Source organism: Symphodus melops (assembly GCF_947650265.1).
Source record: "Symphodus melops genome assembly, chromosome: 8".
Lineage (NCBI taxonomy): Eukaryota > Metazoa > Chordata > Actinopteri > Labriformes > Labridae > Symphodus > Symphodus melops.
In genome coordinates, this window is record NC_136698.1 from 11,361,208 (window position 1) to 11,378,748 (window position 17,541).

The 17,541-nt window shown below is 39.8% G+C and overlaps 1 protein-coding gene across 1 annotated transcript; it reads left to right on the forward strand.

Moving 5' to 3' along the window:
* Positions 1-192: 192 nt before the first annotated feature.
* Positions 193-2,154, forward strand: fam43a (family with sequence similarity 43 member A). The gene is made up of 2 exons (XM_079349508.1): positions 193-255; positions 378-2,154. The coding sequence occupies exon 2, from the start codon at positions 406-408 to the stop codon at positions 1,444-1,446; it is 1,041 nt and encodes a 346-aa protein (XP_079205634.1). The 5' UTR covers positions 193-255; positions 378-405; the 3' UTR covers positions 1,447-2,154.
* Positions 2,155-17,541: the final 15,387 nt, after the last annotated feature.

Consider the following 17,541-nt stretch of genomic DNA (forward strand, 5'->3'; position numbering starts at 1 on the left):
GTTTTTTAATTTTTAAAACAACAGGAAATGTAAGCAACGAATAGGCCATGAATGAACGACGTGCAATAATAGAGATAATCCATTGGGCACAGGCATTTATCATTTGGTTCAGTCCCCCCTACATTCACACTCAAATGGTTTCTTCCTGGATATAAACGGTGAAGCTCGCGTCTATACAGCAGACACTGTCCCAAACGGAAATTGGACGGGGGTCATCACAATGGACCAGCGCACTTTAAAAGATGGACAGATGAAGTACGGTGTTTTTGCGTTCCGTTCTCACAGAGTAGCTCATACATGACTTGAAAGGACTTTTGACACTTCTAGGATTTAGTGGTAGCCTAATATAAGGTTTTATTTTCTTTCTCTCTCATTAGACTTTGTTGCTGTTGACTGGAAAATAAAATGCTGCCTTGGAAGAAGAATAAGTTCGACCTAATTGAGGAAGACAAGCAGTCCAAGCAGAAGGGCTATGCGGTGAGTCTCAACTACTCTGCGCTCACCTCCTTCGCCAAGTCCTGCCCTGAGAGCGCACTGAACAGGGTGGGCAGCATGTTCAAGTCAAAGAGGAAAAAGGTGAAAATCACAAGCGAGGACCCGACATACACTGTGCTCTACCTCGGGAATGCCACCACAATACAGTCCAAAGGGGACGGCTGCACAGACGTGGCGGTAAGCAAGATCTGGGGCAAAAGCGAGATGGGTAAGAACGGCACCAAGATGAGACTGACCATCAGCTCGCAGGGCATCCGGATGGTGCATGTTGATGATAAGGCCAGGAGGCCAGGACACTTGTACCTGCTGCACCGGATAACATATTGTGTCGCGGACCCGAGGCTGCCCAAGATTTTCGCCTGGATTTACAGGCACGAGATGAAACACAAGGCTGTGATGCTGCGCTGCCACGCAGTGCTGGTGTCAAAGCCGGAGAAGGCAAAGGCCATGGCGCTCCTGCTGTACCAGACCTCAGCCACGGCGCTGGCTGAGTTCAAAAGACTTAAACGAAGGGACGATGCACGACACCAACAGCAGCAGCTCATTGGGGAACAGCCCATCCCATTGGTCCCCCTACGGAAGCTGCTGAACGGACAATGTTACTACAAACCCCCGGTGGAGCGCAGCCGGAGCGCACCCAAGCTGGGTTCAATCACCGAGGACTTGGTAGGGGAGGAGGAGGAGGAGAAAGCGATGCACTTTGAGTGTGATGACATTCTTGACACTGTCGATGATTGTGTCACAAACGGTAAACAGGAGTTGTGTCAAATTATCAATGACTTAGGTGAAATGAGCATTGGAAACGATGTGCAGACACTGAAAGCTGACCTCAGAGTCACCAGACTTCTTTCTGGAGAGAGCACAGGGAGTGAATCCTCTATAGAGAGCAACCCAGAGCCCCCTCCACTCACCAACGGGCTCCAGGAGGTAAAGGTGCAGGAAGTTGCCTGAATTCTTTCAGGCATTTCTTTGCGCATCTGACGTATTGTTATGCTCGGGGAATGTGTCTCTTTAAAAGTATAATTTCCTGCGTCAACTTTATTTTGGAGAGAGTTAACCATAAGCTGTGCCTCCACTGCTAATGTAAAGGACCCAGAAAACATTGAGTGAGGCAACACAAGGCTACTGAATGATATTTGAAGAATGTGTAAACAGAAAAAACGAAGTGGCCACTGCATACAGTTGAGAGGTTGAACCGACTAAAATCCCAGTGCGCCTTAGGACGCACGGCACTAATTCCATCTCTTTTACTTAAGAGGATTTGTTGAAGCCTCGAGCTTGTTTACCTAATGTTTTTTTCCTCTTGAAAATTTGCATAAGTGCTTCAACAAATTCCCCCAAAATATTGAGTTTTAAAGCACGTTTTTTTTTCCTGAATGATTCAGTGGGTCTAAACATTCATCCTTAATTTTTCTGTAAGGGTGCTTTTTAGCCTGCCTATTTTATTTTCATTTTGCACTGTTGTAGTCATCACGTATTATGTTTGTTGTTATGTTGTCTGAAACATAAATGTCATATCTTTGCTGTGCAAAAGGAAACACAACTTTATGTGTGAAGATGTAAAGTAAGATGTTTAAGTATAAATATGTTATTTTTTAAAGAAAAAATGTGGTTTGTTATGTGAACCTCATAGAATTATCAATAAAAAAAGAAAATGATTACAAATTGTTGACGTTTATGTTCAGATTTGAAAACATAGGCCTTGTTTCTCTTTAAACATGAGTGGGAATTTACTTAAGATTCTTAAAGGACAGACTTGCACTGCAAAAAGAAGGTCACATCTGAAGTGGAAAAAGGATAGACATGCTACAGGGGCTTCCTTTAGCGTCATCTTATGGGTATTTGTTGTTGTGAATTTGTGTTCCATTTAATAGTCTTGACTGGATTTGTATCCTGCTTTCATGCGGGGAATAGGCTGTGGAGGTTATTGCATTAAGGTACTGAAGGTCCTTTCATTGGTACTGGCCTTAGGGAAGCCAGGCCACACAGGAGGACGTCACCACACGCACAAGCCGTTAGAACATCACATGGGTCCTTTAATGACAGGGCAGAAAAAAAGCCCCAGAGGCCTTTTTAACACCATACTGGCTGTCTTTTGATGTCCAAATGCTGAGACACTTCTGAGAATCTCTAAGGGAGTTGAAAGGTACAGGAAAAACCTTTATTTATACACTGTGAATACAATACATTTGACACCTCAGAAACATTCCTTCCATATTTGCCCTAAAAAAGTAGTGATGTGTCACTTCCTCTACACCCAAAATGTCCTTTTATACATTTAAATGACACTGATGGGGGGAGGGGGGGGGGGTCTAAGGATCTAAGAGTGAGCACATGGAGGTTCTGCTGCACCAAGGAGGTGGGATTTGGGGATTTGTATCTGTGCAGACTGTTGTTCTCCACCTGAAAAAATCCCATTGCTCATACTGAGGTATTTACAAAGAAACAAAAAACACTCCCACTATGGATTTAGAAGGAGAGCCAGAGACAGAGGGTTAATGTAGTTCAGCTAGGGGTTGGCGAGTCCTATAAAAAGCTTCCCAGCCGCTCATTATACATTGATGTGCTTTCAGGAAGCATACACATGCTCTAAATCTAGACTGCTGTTGCTCTATTTGTGGCTTTTCAAATGGAAATCCTACACATGAGCTGAACGCAACAGAGCACAGAAGCCCACACAGAGTCAGTTTCTACTCCACATGTGGTATGATGCTCTTTCTTCTGCAGCAGCTGCAGCCTCACAGAAGTCCCACTATAATGAAGCTAAGACAGCGTGACATCATCAGCATGTGCCCAGCCTAATGTAATTAGTGAGCAGTCAGTGATGTTAACACATAGCAACAGGTCTTGTGTGTTGCTCCTTCTTTATTAGCTGTTTGCTTTTACTGTTGGATTTTTCTTCTTGACCTACATTCTCGAGCAGCCTCTCTTGTGCCTCACCTGTATAGAGACAGTCATGGACTTGCAATCTTCCAGTCTAACCAGGAAGTCAGCTGCATGTTTATGGACAGCCCACTCAAACAGTAGCTAAGAAGAATATTACCTGAGATCAGAACACTGATAAAGCTGAAAAGAGTGACATCACATTAACTGGCTGATGAGTAAACAATAAAATATCCTTTTATACTTGACCAGTCACAGTCTTTTTTTCCTTGAACAAACACTCAGGTATTGACTTTACCTAGTCTTGAGTATGTGTGAGCCATTGAAAAAGACAATTTTAATTATTTTACAAACTAAGAAGTTCAAGCCAAATATAGATGTCATCTCTGTAGTAAGTAACTGTAACTTTTGATCAAATATTTTTTCTTTGAAATGTAGTAAAGCAGCAGAGGAAATTTATTTGTGTAAAAATACTTTCTATTACTGTCAGTAAAATTCACTCTGAGAATTTGCCAATTAATTCAAGACATTAAAAAAACTAAATAAAATTCCTTAAACAATCAATCATTTAACCTGGTCATCTCTGCCTGCCTTTACGCAGAAGGACAAGGGGGTTTCTAATTATCTGCAAGTGGAACGCTGCCCCGAGCTGTCCCTGTGCCAGTTTATCACCAGACACACAGGCACACTGCTTCACTTTGAGCTGGGCTAGAAAATCTGTTTGTCAATAATTCATGAGAAGGGCAGGGAAAGCACGAGAGTGGTTGTATTGGGTGCCTGGATCTGATTACACCAATAGGACGAAGGCACTTAGCACTAATGTCAGGGGGGATGAATCAGAGCACAGAGCGCTGGTGTCCTCCTGAATGTGGAACATTAAAAACAAAAAACTAAGAATAATAGCAGAGGAACATGTCCTGACAAGCCCTCAAGTTATAAATACATGCTTTAGGGAGAGAATAAGGTCACGGGACAGGTGAGGAGAAGGTGGATGTGACATTGCTTTTTGAAGCTACAGACGTGTGTAATTAACACACTCTCAAAATACAGTCGCGGGCCATTTAAATGCAAAACATAGAATTAGGGTGCAGCAGACCTAGGCAGGGAACTTAGCAGGCCTTTTTTATATAGACAATGACGTCTTTAGACCTTGTGCTTCTCAGACAGACAGCAGGGATTACAAACTGTGAGTGTGAAATAGAGTGTGAGACAAAGAAAGAGAACATTTTCTATAACATCTGTCATTGGTGTAAATCTGACAACTGTCTGCTCCAAGTCGCTTAGGATTGAGTGTGTCAATACATTTTATGTGTAAAGGTCATTTAATACCCAACTAACAGGAATGCTCTAATCAATTATTGAGAAAATGCAACCATTAAAAGACCATGTAAGAAAAACATTCAGATTCATATTAGATAGATAAAGTGTAAGTAAAAGAGCTTACAAATTGTGGTGTTACAAAAGAAAAATAGGATATGGGGAGATGGGATAAGATGCAGGAAGGATTTTTCCTTTTGTATTCCTCACATTCCTGTTGTCCACACTTCCTTGCCGCTGAGGTGGAGGTCAGAGAAAGCCTGCGGTGGTTGTGGGTGGCTGTAGTGCCCTGTCACCTCGCAGAAGGTTGTGAGGAGCAAAAATGAAAGTTATAAGGAAAATACATCTTAGGAATAAAGCTATATGCTTCAACCAGAAACGACAGAGCCAAGTAAGAAAAGCCCAAAACTGAAGGTCCTGGACTGTTATTACAAATTACAAAAGATATATGCCTCAACAGCAGGGGTGTAGACTTGTATAATCCACCGTTTCTTTTAACAACGAAAAAAAATCGTGCCTTTATCTTTCTTTGTGTTGTGTTTTTAAGTGCTATTGAGATATCGTTATTTTTTTAACCAGACACACCTGGCAAATGTAGCAGCCATACAAAATCACAAACACATAAAAATCAACATAAAAATCACAACATGGGAAAACACAATTTCAAAAGAGATTAAAATACACAGTCTGCCAGGGGTTAAATCAAATAATTCACACAATGACCTTTATGACCTTTACTGTACTTCTGTTGTTGAAGCGTTTTTGAGATTAGTTGTGTGTGCATGAGTTGGACAATGTATTTATCAGATTGTTGTACAAATCTTCCATCAAGTCTTTACCAAAGCATAGTGAATACAAATCTTGTAATATATTAACAATTTCTCATGACAAGCAGGTAGGTATCATTGTCCACGATCACTCTACCATGTTTGTTAACTTGTTTAGTGTTTGTCATAGATTAATTAATTTGTGTCATGATATTTCTTATATTTCTTATCTTATATATCTTAACAAATTGGTGAGGACCAAAAAATCAAACTCCAGTCCACTTGAAAACGGAGGTCTCTGTTCATTTCGATGTGCATCAGAATTTGGTTTATGTTGGATGAGAATGCGATCTAAACCAAACAATAAAAGTGAATTAAAAGCAATGCATTGTTAGTTGAATTTGGCTGTCAAGAATGTCAAATAGGGTCACAGAAATCCCAAAGTTGCCCTGATATTTCAGTCTGGACCAAAGTGGAAAGTTCCTACTATTGGAAAGTTAAAATACAAACAGGTGCATGGAAGAAATGTTTTTTATTGGAATCACTGGAAGTTTCCCTTTGCTCGGATCATAACCTCTCTTTCGTCAGTTCAACACATACACAGTCCCAGGTACTTACAGGATATTTCATCACTGTGCACACAGCCATCTTTTAGTTTCAGACAAGAGTCCTGCCTACAATTTCTCCCTGTGAATCATACCTGCTATTTCTCACATGACAGTTTGGTCTCCATACAGTCTGCTCATATTATGAGCCGTGTCTGTGTCGATGCACCAAGCCCCATGAGGCAGTGAAACTCTAGATCTCGCAGTGTCCCATTCAGCCACCGCTGCTCTTGTTTTCCACTTGCTTGGACACAAAAGCTTCGCCCCTGGAGAGCCATAGATTTCAGCAAGGTTATTTGGGTCTTTCCGTTTGTGGGGAAGGAAATGGAATAATAACAGAGGAGAGAGAGAAAATCACGGGGTGACCCTCAGACAGACTTTGTCTGAACAGAGTGTATAATCCAAAATGGGATTTGGTAGACTTTAACGAGATACCTGTCAGCGCGTTTTGTGTAGAGGGAGACTTGAGATACATCCATTTCCCAAGAACACCTAGCTTTGTTGTCCAGTAGCTAGAGCAAAGCAAAAGTGAATTAATGGCAACTTTCTCACATCATTTTTATCTGCTTTGAACCTCGCTGTGGTGTTATGAATGGCTCTTCTCAGAACATGTGACAATTTATTATCACTTGTACTTGTTTCAAAGCTGTTTGTATTAAGTAAGTAAGTAAGTAAGTAAGTAAGTAAGTAAGTACCGGTAAGTTTTATTTATATAGCACCTTTCACAGACAAAGGCCACAAAGTACTTCACAACATAGTTCAAAACATCACACACAATATAAAAGGCCAAGACAATACAAAATCATTGCAGCCCCAAAGTAGCTAATTAAAGCCTGGACAAATAGATTTGTCTGCTTTTGAAGGTGTCAACTGAGTCCATTGAGCACAAAGAGGGCGGAAGTTCATTCCAGAGCCCAGGACCAACAACAACCTGGAAGGATCAGTCACCTTTCGTCTGAAAAACAGCCCATGGAACCTTCAGCAGATTCTGATCCATAGACCTCAGAACCAGCACAGGGGTGTAAGGCTGGATCAGATCACAGATATAAGAGGGAGCCTGACCATGCAAGGCTCTAATAGCCAGAACCAGAATTTTAAACTTGAACTGATAGGATACTGACGGCCAATTAAGTTCTTTTAGAATAGGGGGATATGTGGGTCCTTCTATTAGTACGGGTCAGAAATCTCACAAAAGAGTTTTGTACTAATTGCAGTCATTAATATATATTACCTTCATTAGAGGAGGTTCCCCTAGTTTTAAATACCATGACATATTTACTAAAAGTCTCCAAGAGATCTGGGGCATTAATTTGACCAATTAAATTGCTGCATGACCTGTAACAGGCAGAACTGTCACTGACAGACACAGTGTGTCCTGATCTGCGTATTTAGATCAATTCTGTGCAGGGCATTGTGTACAATCAAGCTGCTGGTATCGACTGACTGCCACTGTGAAAAGAGATCAGGGTCTGCCTGTGTGTAATTCAAAGCCATTTTTGCCAGCATACTGTTGACATCCATGATTAGACATCCTATTGATAACCCATTTCAAGGGTGGTCGATACATAGCCTGGTTGTCTGGATGCAGTCAACTTTAACCTTGTTGAAAATACAGTTTTCCACCCATTTTAACATTTCATTACTTAGGTCAAGGGAAATCATTACAGTGGACTGGGTGACAAGAAATTGGTGCCATTAAAAAGGACATGATGCGACTGATGCACTAATAGCACCAAGAATGCAGAAAGCTTCACAGGATTGCAATGCATTAAAAACTTTTCCTGAGGTAGAATAACAAAATGTTTTGCACAGCACACAACTCATAACCAGTGTTGTCTAGTTGCATTATGTCTTTGCGACCAAACATTGTTACTTTTTGAAAATCTGAAACCTTTGTGTGTAAAAGATTTTGGCCCTTTTTTAAAAAACGTTCACTCTGTTCAGCCATTTCTGCAGGTTATCCACAATCTTGTTTTGTTGGCTAAAGAGGACGCATACTGGGGGTCACATGTCTTGCTCATGGGCATTTTCCCAATGATACCCATTCTCCTGAAGTTTGTCTTTAGTTTTCGACGTAAAACATCAGAACAAACCACAAAAAAAGCAAAGCAGCATACAGTACAGGACTGTTTGTCTCCACTCGGGGCAGTCCAAAGCATGTGTTTTCCTGAAAGGGGAATGTAAACAAAACAGGGCCTTTTGTTCACAGATCCCAGCAATGTTTTTCAGACGCTGCTTTCTTAAGAGTCTCATTCTGAAAATGTCACTAAAAGCTTTGTTTTTTAGTTTCTGATGGTGCTTTTCTAGACCGATCCCTTTGATTAACTCACACTTTATTGACTCGTTGTCTGTCTGTCTGGCAGTAGAGCTGTTATTTTCATAACTAAGTCACAAGTGTCTGTGATCTGTGCAGGCTTTGACAGACCTGATCCGCCTGGTTCAGTTAAGCACGTTCCTGCCCTGCAGGTGTGTACTGAACTTGACAGACAAAAAGTGAGAAATTCTAAACATCCACTATCATGCTGCAAAACAAATTAATGCTATGGTGGAAAAACAGACGATGTATCATGACAAAATTTACACAAAAATAATTGCTGTTCTCTATTGTGTCTGGTCTAAATAACAGTGTCATGATTTTTTTTTCACATATGACCTTCTTTCTCCAATGTGATGTCACACGGACAAATCGCAGGAGTTTTGTGCATGTGAAAAAACACCATCAGAAAAATGTATCAAACATAATTACTGATCAAAGTTCTGATTTTAGAACTTTTCTGTCATGTTTTTTTTTCTCCTCAACATGTTTTCTGTTGTGATAAGTTAGATACACACTTGTGTAACTTCCACAGAGAGAAGGTTGAGAGTTGCAATTCTTAAAAGATGTAAATCAACCATTTTTGCCTCCAACCCTTTTCATTGAGTTGTTTTGTTTCGACCTATGCTTGATGCTGCTCACACAATAGCTATTCAAGTTTCAAGAAGGTTGAACAAAAGAACACAATAGTCATAATAACAGAAGTCTGAAGGCCACTTGCAATTTTATAAGCTGATTGCAAATGTAATCTCATTGTGCCTTGGATATTATTGCGACGTGAACATTTTTGCCCTTTCGTATATGCTCATTCTGTTAAATTGTGAGTCCTGCTGTTTTAAGTGTTGTGCTGATTTGTTTGTGTCCCATGGAGTTCAGTTCAGTGATGATTCTGTGGTAATTTGGCACTTTTTGTGCAGGTCTTCAATTCCCTGAAACACCTGGTTTTTGTGTGAGTTACATTTAAAAAAAAAAAAAAAACACTTGTTGCTGGCTGTGTGGCTGCAGCATGAGCTGAGATTGAATTCTCGTGATGGCAGGGGGAGATGGACTATTTTGAGTTTTTTTGTTGATGACTCTGTAGAGACTCCAAGTCTATTGCTGCACAGTTAGAATACCACACTCTCACACTGACCATCATGTTACACCTTTTAGAGGGTAGCTTTGCTCACAAAATTGTTACAAGGAACCGAGGCGGTATAACATAATTTGCTTTTCCAAAAACAGCTCCTTAATATTTAGTTTTTATTTGTTGTAACACTTTAATTATAAATGGTGAATACATCTTTTATAAAGTCTTAATTGTGAGGCTGCAGTACATCATTTGAACCATGTTTTGAAGGAAAACACCTTTTAGATGTTTCAAACGATTGAAATCCTCTTGCATCACCAGGATATTGCACCTGTGCTGCATCACGTCAGTTGTGTCAACATTTCCGCAGCCCTGTATGCCAGCCTCCTCAGGATTTAGCCAGATGGTAGCTCATCTTCTACAAGCTTCTTAAAGCCTCTTAAGACACAGGCCATGCTTCAGAAAACAACAGCAACCTTGCTAGACGTCCACTGCCAGACTGTAATCTCATCCCCCCCTACAACGCCGTCTCCACGGAATTAGCATGTCATCAGCCATCAGCTCTACACACACACACACACACACACACACACACACACACACACACACACACACACACACACACACACACACACACATACACACACTGTCTAGGAAATGCATTGTGCCCTTGGCTGTTGCTATGACCACTCTGTCACATGGCTTACGTTAAAGTGACAGTATATCAGTGTAGTTTTTGATATCTTGAATTTAAAGTTTTTCTTTTTGCTGCAGTATACTTGTTTTCTCTTCCTTTGTCATATATTCTATACAGATTTTTTAGATAGCTGTATTCCCCTTTAGTGCAGCAGAGAAGATTTTAATAGATCACTTAATGTTCACCAGGGGAGTTTTCCCATCACCAAGCTATCTTTCACTATTTGCTTGGTTTAGCAGGTTTTAATGAAATGGTTGGAACTCATGTCTAGTACAGTGGTTCTCAACTGGTGGTCGGGACCCAATTGTGGGTCTTGGAGCTGTTTTTAGTGGGTCACATTAGTGTGCTTGGAGAAAATAAAAGTGTCAAAGAGTCCATAAACCACTTTTAAAATATGTTTGTTTTGTTCTGTCTCTTTATTCTGTCATATGTTCTGGACCGTCTCAGGTACAAACTGTACCATCGTTTCATTAAACAAATCTTATTGGATGAAAAATATCCAGAATATTGGTCCCAATTTCTCTTAGGGGTTGGTGGTGGGTCCTGAGGCTAGACCAGTTGAGAACCAATAGAACTAGTAGAAGAGAGACAATAGTTATGAGTTAAAACAACACTGATTAAGAAATCTGTAAAGCTGTATCAGGGAGCTAGATATTGCACTCAACAATCTCTTTAATAGTGGTTGTGTTAGTCCCAGTCAAAATGTCTTTTCTTAGTTTAATTGTCTCCGAATTTCATTTGGTTCCAAATATCCACACGTGACTAAACAAGCTATTAATGTCACTGCATGTATTGTACTGTGACTGATATGTGCCACACCTACATGATTAATAATACTACACAACATTAAACAGACGCACCCAGCCACACACACACCCACGCATACTGTACATACCTATAGTCACACTCAAATACACATACATTTGCTTTGTAGTCTCATGATAAGGCATTTTTCACACTATATCATCACATTCACTCATCCACTTTCATCCATACACTAATTGCAGAGGGTGCTAAAAAGAATGCCTATTAGTATAAACTAATCACATTTAAGGCCTTCACTCACCGCTGGCTTTACTATCAGGCACAATCGGGGGATAACACATATATAGACAACTATCTCTACCACTAAGCCACAGCCGTCACATAAAGAACAAGCACACTTAAAAATACATTTTCAATTGCCAAATAAAGTTTAAAATTGGCCACCTTTGATAAATACAAAATACTTGTATGGAGTAAATACTTACATACCAAACGTTGTTTTTCTGTTAAATACTCATTTCGTAGGCATTTTATCTCAATAAACAAGATTAATCAAAACAAAAAAGTGGAGCTGCAAGAGGAGATTTTTCTAAAGAACATTGTGTGTGTGTGTGTGTGTGTGTATCATTATGAATCTCTGAAAAATGATGTGATAACAAACATTCCAATGACATTCCTGCAATGACCTTTGCCCTTCCTTTGTTGTTTTTGTCAGTGTCTGCAGATGAACAATATTTGCCTGATGCACATAAAGTCTAAGTTGAAAGAGAAAAAATGTAATCCATATTTATCTTAGATTTACATTATAGTTGGTTATAGGAAAGATTTTGGTCTAGTTTGAATCAGGCCTGTTGAGTTGTGGCGGCGACAGTGATGTTTATGTCGCCACTGCAGCCTGCTGCCCTCTGGGTTATCAGTGTGGCAGAACTGACTTCCTACTCTGCATTGCTCTGAAGTTGATGTTTGCACAAATGCTTTATTTGGCCGCTGGTCAGCCTATAAATGAGCCAAAATCCTTTTATTTTAGGGCACAACTAACCTATCTCTAACTTTGTGCACCTTCTCCCTATCACTCAAAAATGTCAAATTTATGAAGCAACAACAGGCATTTGAAAAATGTGATTTATTTATTTTTTTACCAAATGAATGCTGAATGAAAACTATAGTTCAATGAGCTATTCGAAAATGTCTGTTAAGAAATCAGTATGTGAATGCAAAGTTGAATTGAGTGCCCATGTGTTTGTCAGTTGCGTATACAAATTTTCTTCTGCAGATCCACATCCCATATCATTTTACTGCTTTTTTTAAAAAAGATTTTTTCCTTTATTATTTCTCTTAAACATTTTCTTCCTTGTCTGACTCTGTCTTTGTCTCAGTATTTTCCATCCTGTGACTCAGATCCTGTGTACCACCATTTTCTTTACAGTCACAAAAACAACCTCCCCCTGCCACAAGTTATGTGTGTGTTGAAGTGTTTTTGTGTGTGTCCAAGTAACCACTCAGGACAGCAAAGAGGTGAATGGCAGTTTTGCATGTTCAGAAAATAAGCCAACAATTCTTCGTAATTTCCTTCCCGTTTCCCTCACTTCATTCTCTGGTCCCCTGCTGCAACTGCCCCCTCTTTCCTCCACCTGGAAACACACACACGCACACTCACATGCACATGCACACAAAACGTCTAAAAAAGCAATACCAACAGGCTCACAAATTCCTTTTCATACACATACTTTTATAACTGACACAAAGGCAAGCAAACACAGTGCAGGTGCACCGACAGGATTTTCATAAAAACAAAGACATCAAGTAATTTTGCCTTGAAGCAAGTGTCTGCTCAGTGACATGGCTCAAGTCCACATACATGCTTAGACTTCTACATGCAAATAAGTCACGTGATGTGTGCCCTTTGTTGTAATATTCCTAATTGTTCGTGGAGACACTAGTAGAATATATGTTGACTTTGTGTGCACTCTGATGTGCTGAGCATGGCCATGTGTTTGTGCAGAACAGTCATGGATTCTGCTTAATGTACAATGTCAACACACTTTGTGCGGATTAGTGTAAATGTATGTGCTTCCAATCATTTCATAGGTGCAGTCTTTGAGTTCACCACACTGAATCAGCATATCTCTGTGAAGGGCAAGGCAAACTGAAGACTTTCAGGTGCAGCAGGTTATTAAAACGGGAGCCAGCCAGTTTGAACAGAGAACTTCTTTGTAATACTACAGCAATTATCTCTGAGAGGCTGCTCAATAATGTGAGAAGTGGTGACATGAAGTCGGCAAATAGATGGCATCGGTATCAGAAAAATACTTTTAAACAAAAACAAACACCCTCTTCTATTTTTTTCCCCACGAACATCATGCTTCATAACACTGTTTGCATTTACAGAGACTTCTGCACATGTCTGACTCCCTTTGATGCGATAGATCAGCAGGCTTTGATTGCATGTGACGATCAGTTCTCCACAATCACATGAAGTTCAGACGTGGGAACGCAGGGGAGCCACAGTGTGCAGGAGAGGATCAGCACATCGCTCTGTAATCTTTCAGCTTATGATAATGAAATTGACAGATACTATTGTTCGCTCTAATAAGCAAATTGTACTGACTCAGTGCGACAGGAATGCTCCCAGTCAGGATTCTTGTGATTAAATGGGATTTTTGAGTGTGTGAGTGGGCGTGTGTGTATGTGCATACTTAACCCAATGGTGAAAGGGACATACAGTACAAGGCTTTATGTGTTTGTGTTCATGATTTTGCTTTGTGAAAAAAAATGGAGCTCAAACTATAAACAACCTGCTTTAAGAAAATGAAATAGATGAAAACAAAGAAATACATTCTTGAACATTTAATTTACATTGAAACATAGCACTCATTGAGGAAGAGCTTATATTGCAAGTGCAAAGTGTTCCCTGCCAGAACAAAAATGGAAAACAAATAGGAATTAATTCTTTATGCTGATTTTAATGCAGTGCAAAGGTTGGCTTAATGACTGCATAACTGTAGACAGTTTCTGCAGCAAATTATAAAGGCTTAAAAAGGTTGTGTCATTCAAATCTTTAACACGACTGAACTGTGCTTTGATCAGGTGTGCAAAGGGGGCATAAGAAACTGAAAGCATGAGAAACTGAAATCCTCCAGTGAGCCGAGGTGAGTTTAGGGTTTGGGGTAAGGGGGGCAAAGGTGGATTCCATCGGGTCTTGTTCCCATCTGTCACCAGAAGACTCACGTGCCTCCTCCGGCCTTTGTAAGCTGTCCACTCCGATACAGCTGAGCAGGCTGGAATGCAGCGCCGGTCATATCTGGCATCTCTTTCGTTCGATGTTGGCATTCAGCCAATAGCATATGAGCAAGGGAGATGAAAGAAAAAGAAAGAAAAAAAACACGAGAAAAGAGTTCAAAGATAAGGAGGCGCAAGATAAAAGGTAGAGACCAGAGGAGCTCATGAGCAAAAGACTTTCAGATACTGAGAGACAAATTTGGAAATGTCTTCTTCATCTGTGCCTCCCCTTAGTTAAACCGAAAAGAAGTTCTGTACTGAAATTACAAATGTGTTTGCTGCAACTAATAAATGAATCAGATAGATTAAATCAGGGGGCATGTTGTCTAACTGATCACTCTTAACATGTAATCTATTCCTTTATATTATAAGTTAGAAATGAATGAACAGTAAGGTAAAAGTATTGCCATAAACGAGTAAAGATTTCTTGATTTAGAGCTGCAACTTCCTGCATGATGTCACGATTTGAAGTGTTGATTGTTTGACAGAAACGATAGCAGTTATAGAAGGTTACATAGAAGTCTGTGAAGCAACAAATGAATGTGACTGATTTTTAAACGTTGACATAATAAATATGTTGTGAAATGTGTCACTCTCCTTGTGACGGGCATGTGCCCACTGCCTGGTTGTAGCTGCTTGGGCAGCAGGCTATCTGTCGTCTTTGGCTGAGCTGCCACTGTGTTGTTTTACAGGCGTTAAAAGATGATTTCTGAAAGACATAAATGTGGCTCTTTTTTTTTTCTCAGAAAATATGTTCCGGTCACCAGAGTTAATCCTTGAACCAAACTGAAATCACATTATTCACCTTAAGGTTTAACATCTCCATGGCAACACAAGTCACTGGATACGTCAGAAAATAATTTTACTACTGCGCTGTTTACAAGATGGACATTTATATGTAAAGGCAACATTCTCTCTAACTTGCTATTGACAGTAAACGTCATGGATTAAATGTCTGTACATAGTTATCCTCCTTTAAGTTAAAGGGATACTTCACCCATTTGCATGAAGCTGTGTATCATTAGAACATGGTAGTGTTGAATGGTCATGAATTCAGCCCTCATTTTGCCCTGAGACGAGAAAAATATGTTTTTCTTTGCCTGGAAGTTTTCTTCATGTGATGCAATATGACGCTTTTTGCGGGGCTGGATTCACGACCATTCAACACTACTACCATGTTTCTAATGATACACAGCTTCATGTAAATGGGGGAAGTATCCCTTTAACAGAAATTTGTGTTAACTGTATATCACACCTTCTTTCTGCCATCCAGAAGCATACCACATTTATTTTTTGGTAGTTTCAGGTTATCTCTATTCTTGGCCAGTGGCCTGCTTTTTAACAAATCCCTGTTAGATGTTTCCCTGCAGGCACTGAAGCTGCTGTTCTGTGCCTGTAATATGACCACTCATCTCTATATGGAGCAGAACAGAAGAACCCTACAGTGTCCCCTTAATTAAAGTGAGCTTCTCCTAGCATGAAACACGTGAGTCTGTACAACGTGCTGTGGTTAGACAGCTATTGTCTTTGTTAGAAACATATCGGATGAATGGAGGATAAAAGGTTTTAAATCAAACCAATGAATGAAATGGACTTGATTAATCCTCTGCCTATATAATCTGTACATGGCAGACCTAAGAGGATTCCATCGGAAATCATCATTTACATTTATCTCAAATTGCTTCTTAAGCCAGTGATGTTTCTGATTATTATAATTAGCAAGAAAACTAGGGAGGATGCACATGCATTCTGTTATAATACAGCTGCTGTAGACAGGATATAGATATTGTGCATGACAAAAATGTTTTATACTAATTAGGCCAAGGATCTGTACAAGTTTCATAATTAAAAAACATATTGACTCTGATACACACATACACAATATTTTTCATTGAGGATACATTTGTTCAATCAGTTTGGAAAGTAATAAATTTTATCTTTGATAAAAGCAGATATGGCAATAAGACAGCTAGTGTCTTCCTTGTTATAGGTTAGGTTTCTAAAAATCTAAATAGAGGCTACACCATTCTTCCCAATATTCACAGAATTTGCCAAGTGTGTCTGTCAAGAAAAAGTCTATTGCGAATTGGATAACACTTTCTGTGGTGCTGTAAGAATTAAAGAAGGCATTACAAACATGAACAACATGGTCTTTAATCTAGATTAACACATTTGAATTTCTTAATGCAAAAATCACATCAATAACCAATATGTGTGACAACATATGGGTCCCACAAGGATTTATTCTTGGAACAATTGTATTTAAATGTTATTATAATGAGACACTTAATACATATGATGAAAAGCTTAAAGCTGACCTACAACTTTTGCTGCTTCAAGAAAATTCTTTTTCACCATGGCTTTAAGGGTCTGGTGCCAGTGTTCTAGTGCTCCTTGTGACTGATAATGGTAAGGACAAGACACAAGGTGCTAAATACCTCGAGACTGAAAGATTTGTTTAAACATTTTGGACCAAAAGTTGGTGCCTCTGTCAGTTTGTACTCCTTTTGGAAGGCCACATGTTAAAACTTGACTGCACCGCCTTAACAGGTGGTCCAGTGATTTTTCAGGGAGGAATGACCTCAGGAAAATGAGTGGTAGAACACGTTAAGGAGGAACTGATTTGAAGACCGAGATTGGCTCAAAGTTAATACAAATAAATAAATAAAAAATGTATTAGCAACACTATTGTACTTAAAAGGTCTGTGGTGCATAAAACAAAGGGAACAGGTTGTAGTTCAGATATTACCCATGCAGACAACATCACAATGGTGGTATGCTGTAATTATTTTTTCACTTGTGAACAACTGTAGCAGTTCGGTACATTGGAATTACAAGCTATCAGGGCAACACCCTTGAGATACAATTTGCTGAGAAATACAACCCAGTAACACGCAGCATGTCTTTTATAAGGTTTTCATTGAATGTCCTACATTTTTCACGTGTACTCACTTGCTAAATTCCTCACATTCTGCTGTCTCCGCCATCTACCTCAATCTAACCTAAGTGTGGAGAGGCAGAGGAAAGAGAGTCAATGAAATAGAAGGGAAAAGTAGGTCATAAAGGCGTTACTGTTGAATATGCATTAAAACAATTAAAAACAGCTGCAGCAGCAAAAACAAGAACGGGCAGGTGTGACAGAATCAGTTTAGCTGAGAGGGTTTCCTCCCCAGGGAATGATGGTTCTCTCTGCTGTCGCTGGTAACATGTCACATGTGTCAGCTTTAATAAATACCTGTGGGTCTAAAGACTGACGTCTGAGATGGAGTGTATGAGAACATGCGTGAGAGTGTGCATGCTTTATTCAAGCTTTAACAGCCAATCTGCACTTAAATGGTTTTCAGTTATAC

Coding starts and splice junctions, on each gene's coding strand:
- fam43a (XM_079349508.1), top strand. CDS start 406: ATGCTGCCTTGGAAGAAGAATAAGTTCGACCTAATTGAGGAAGACAAG.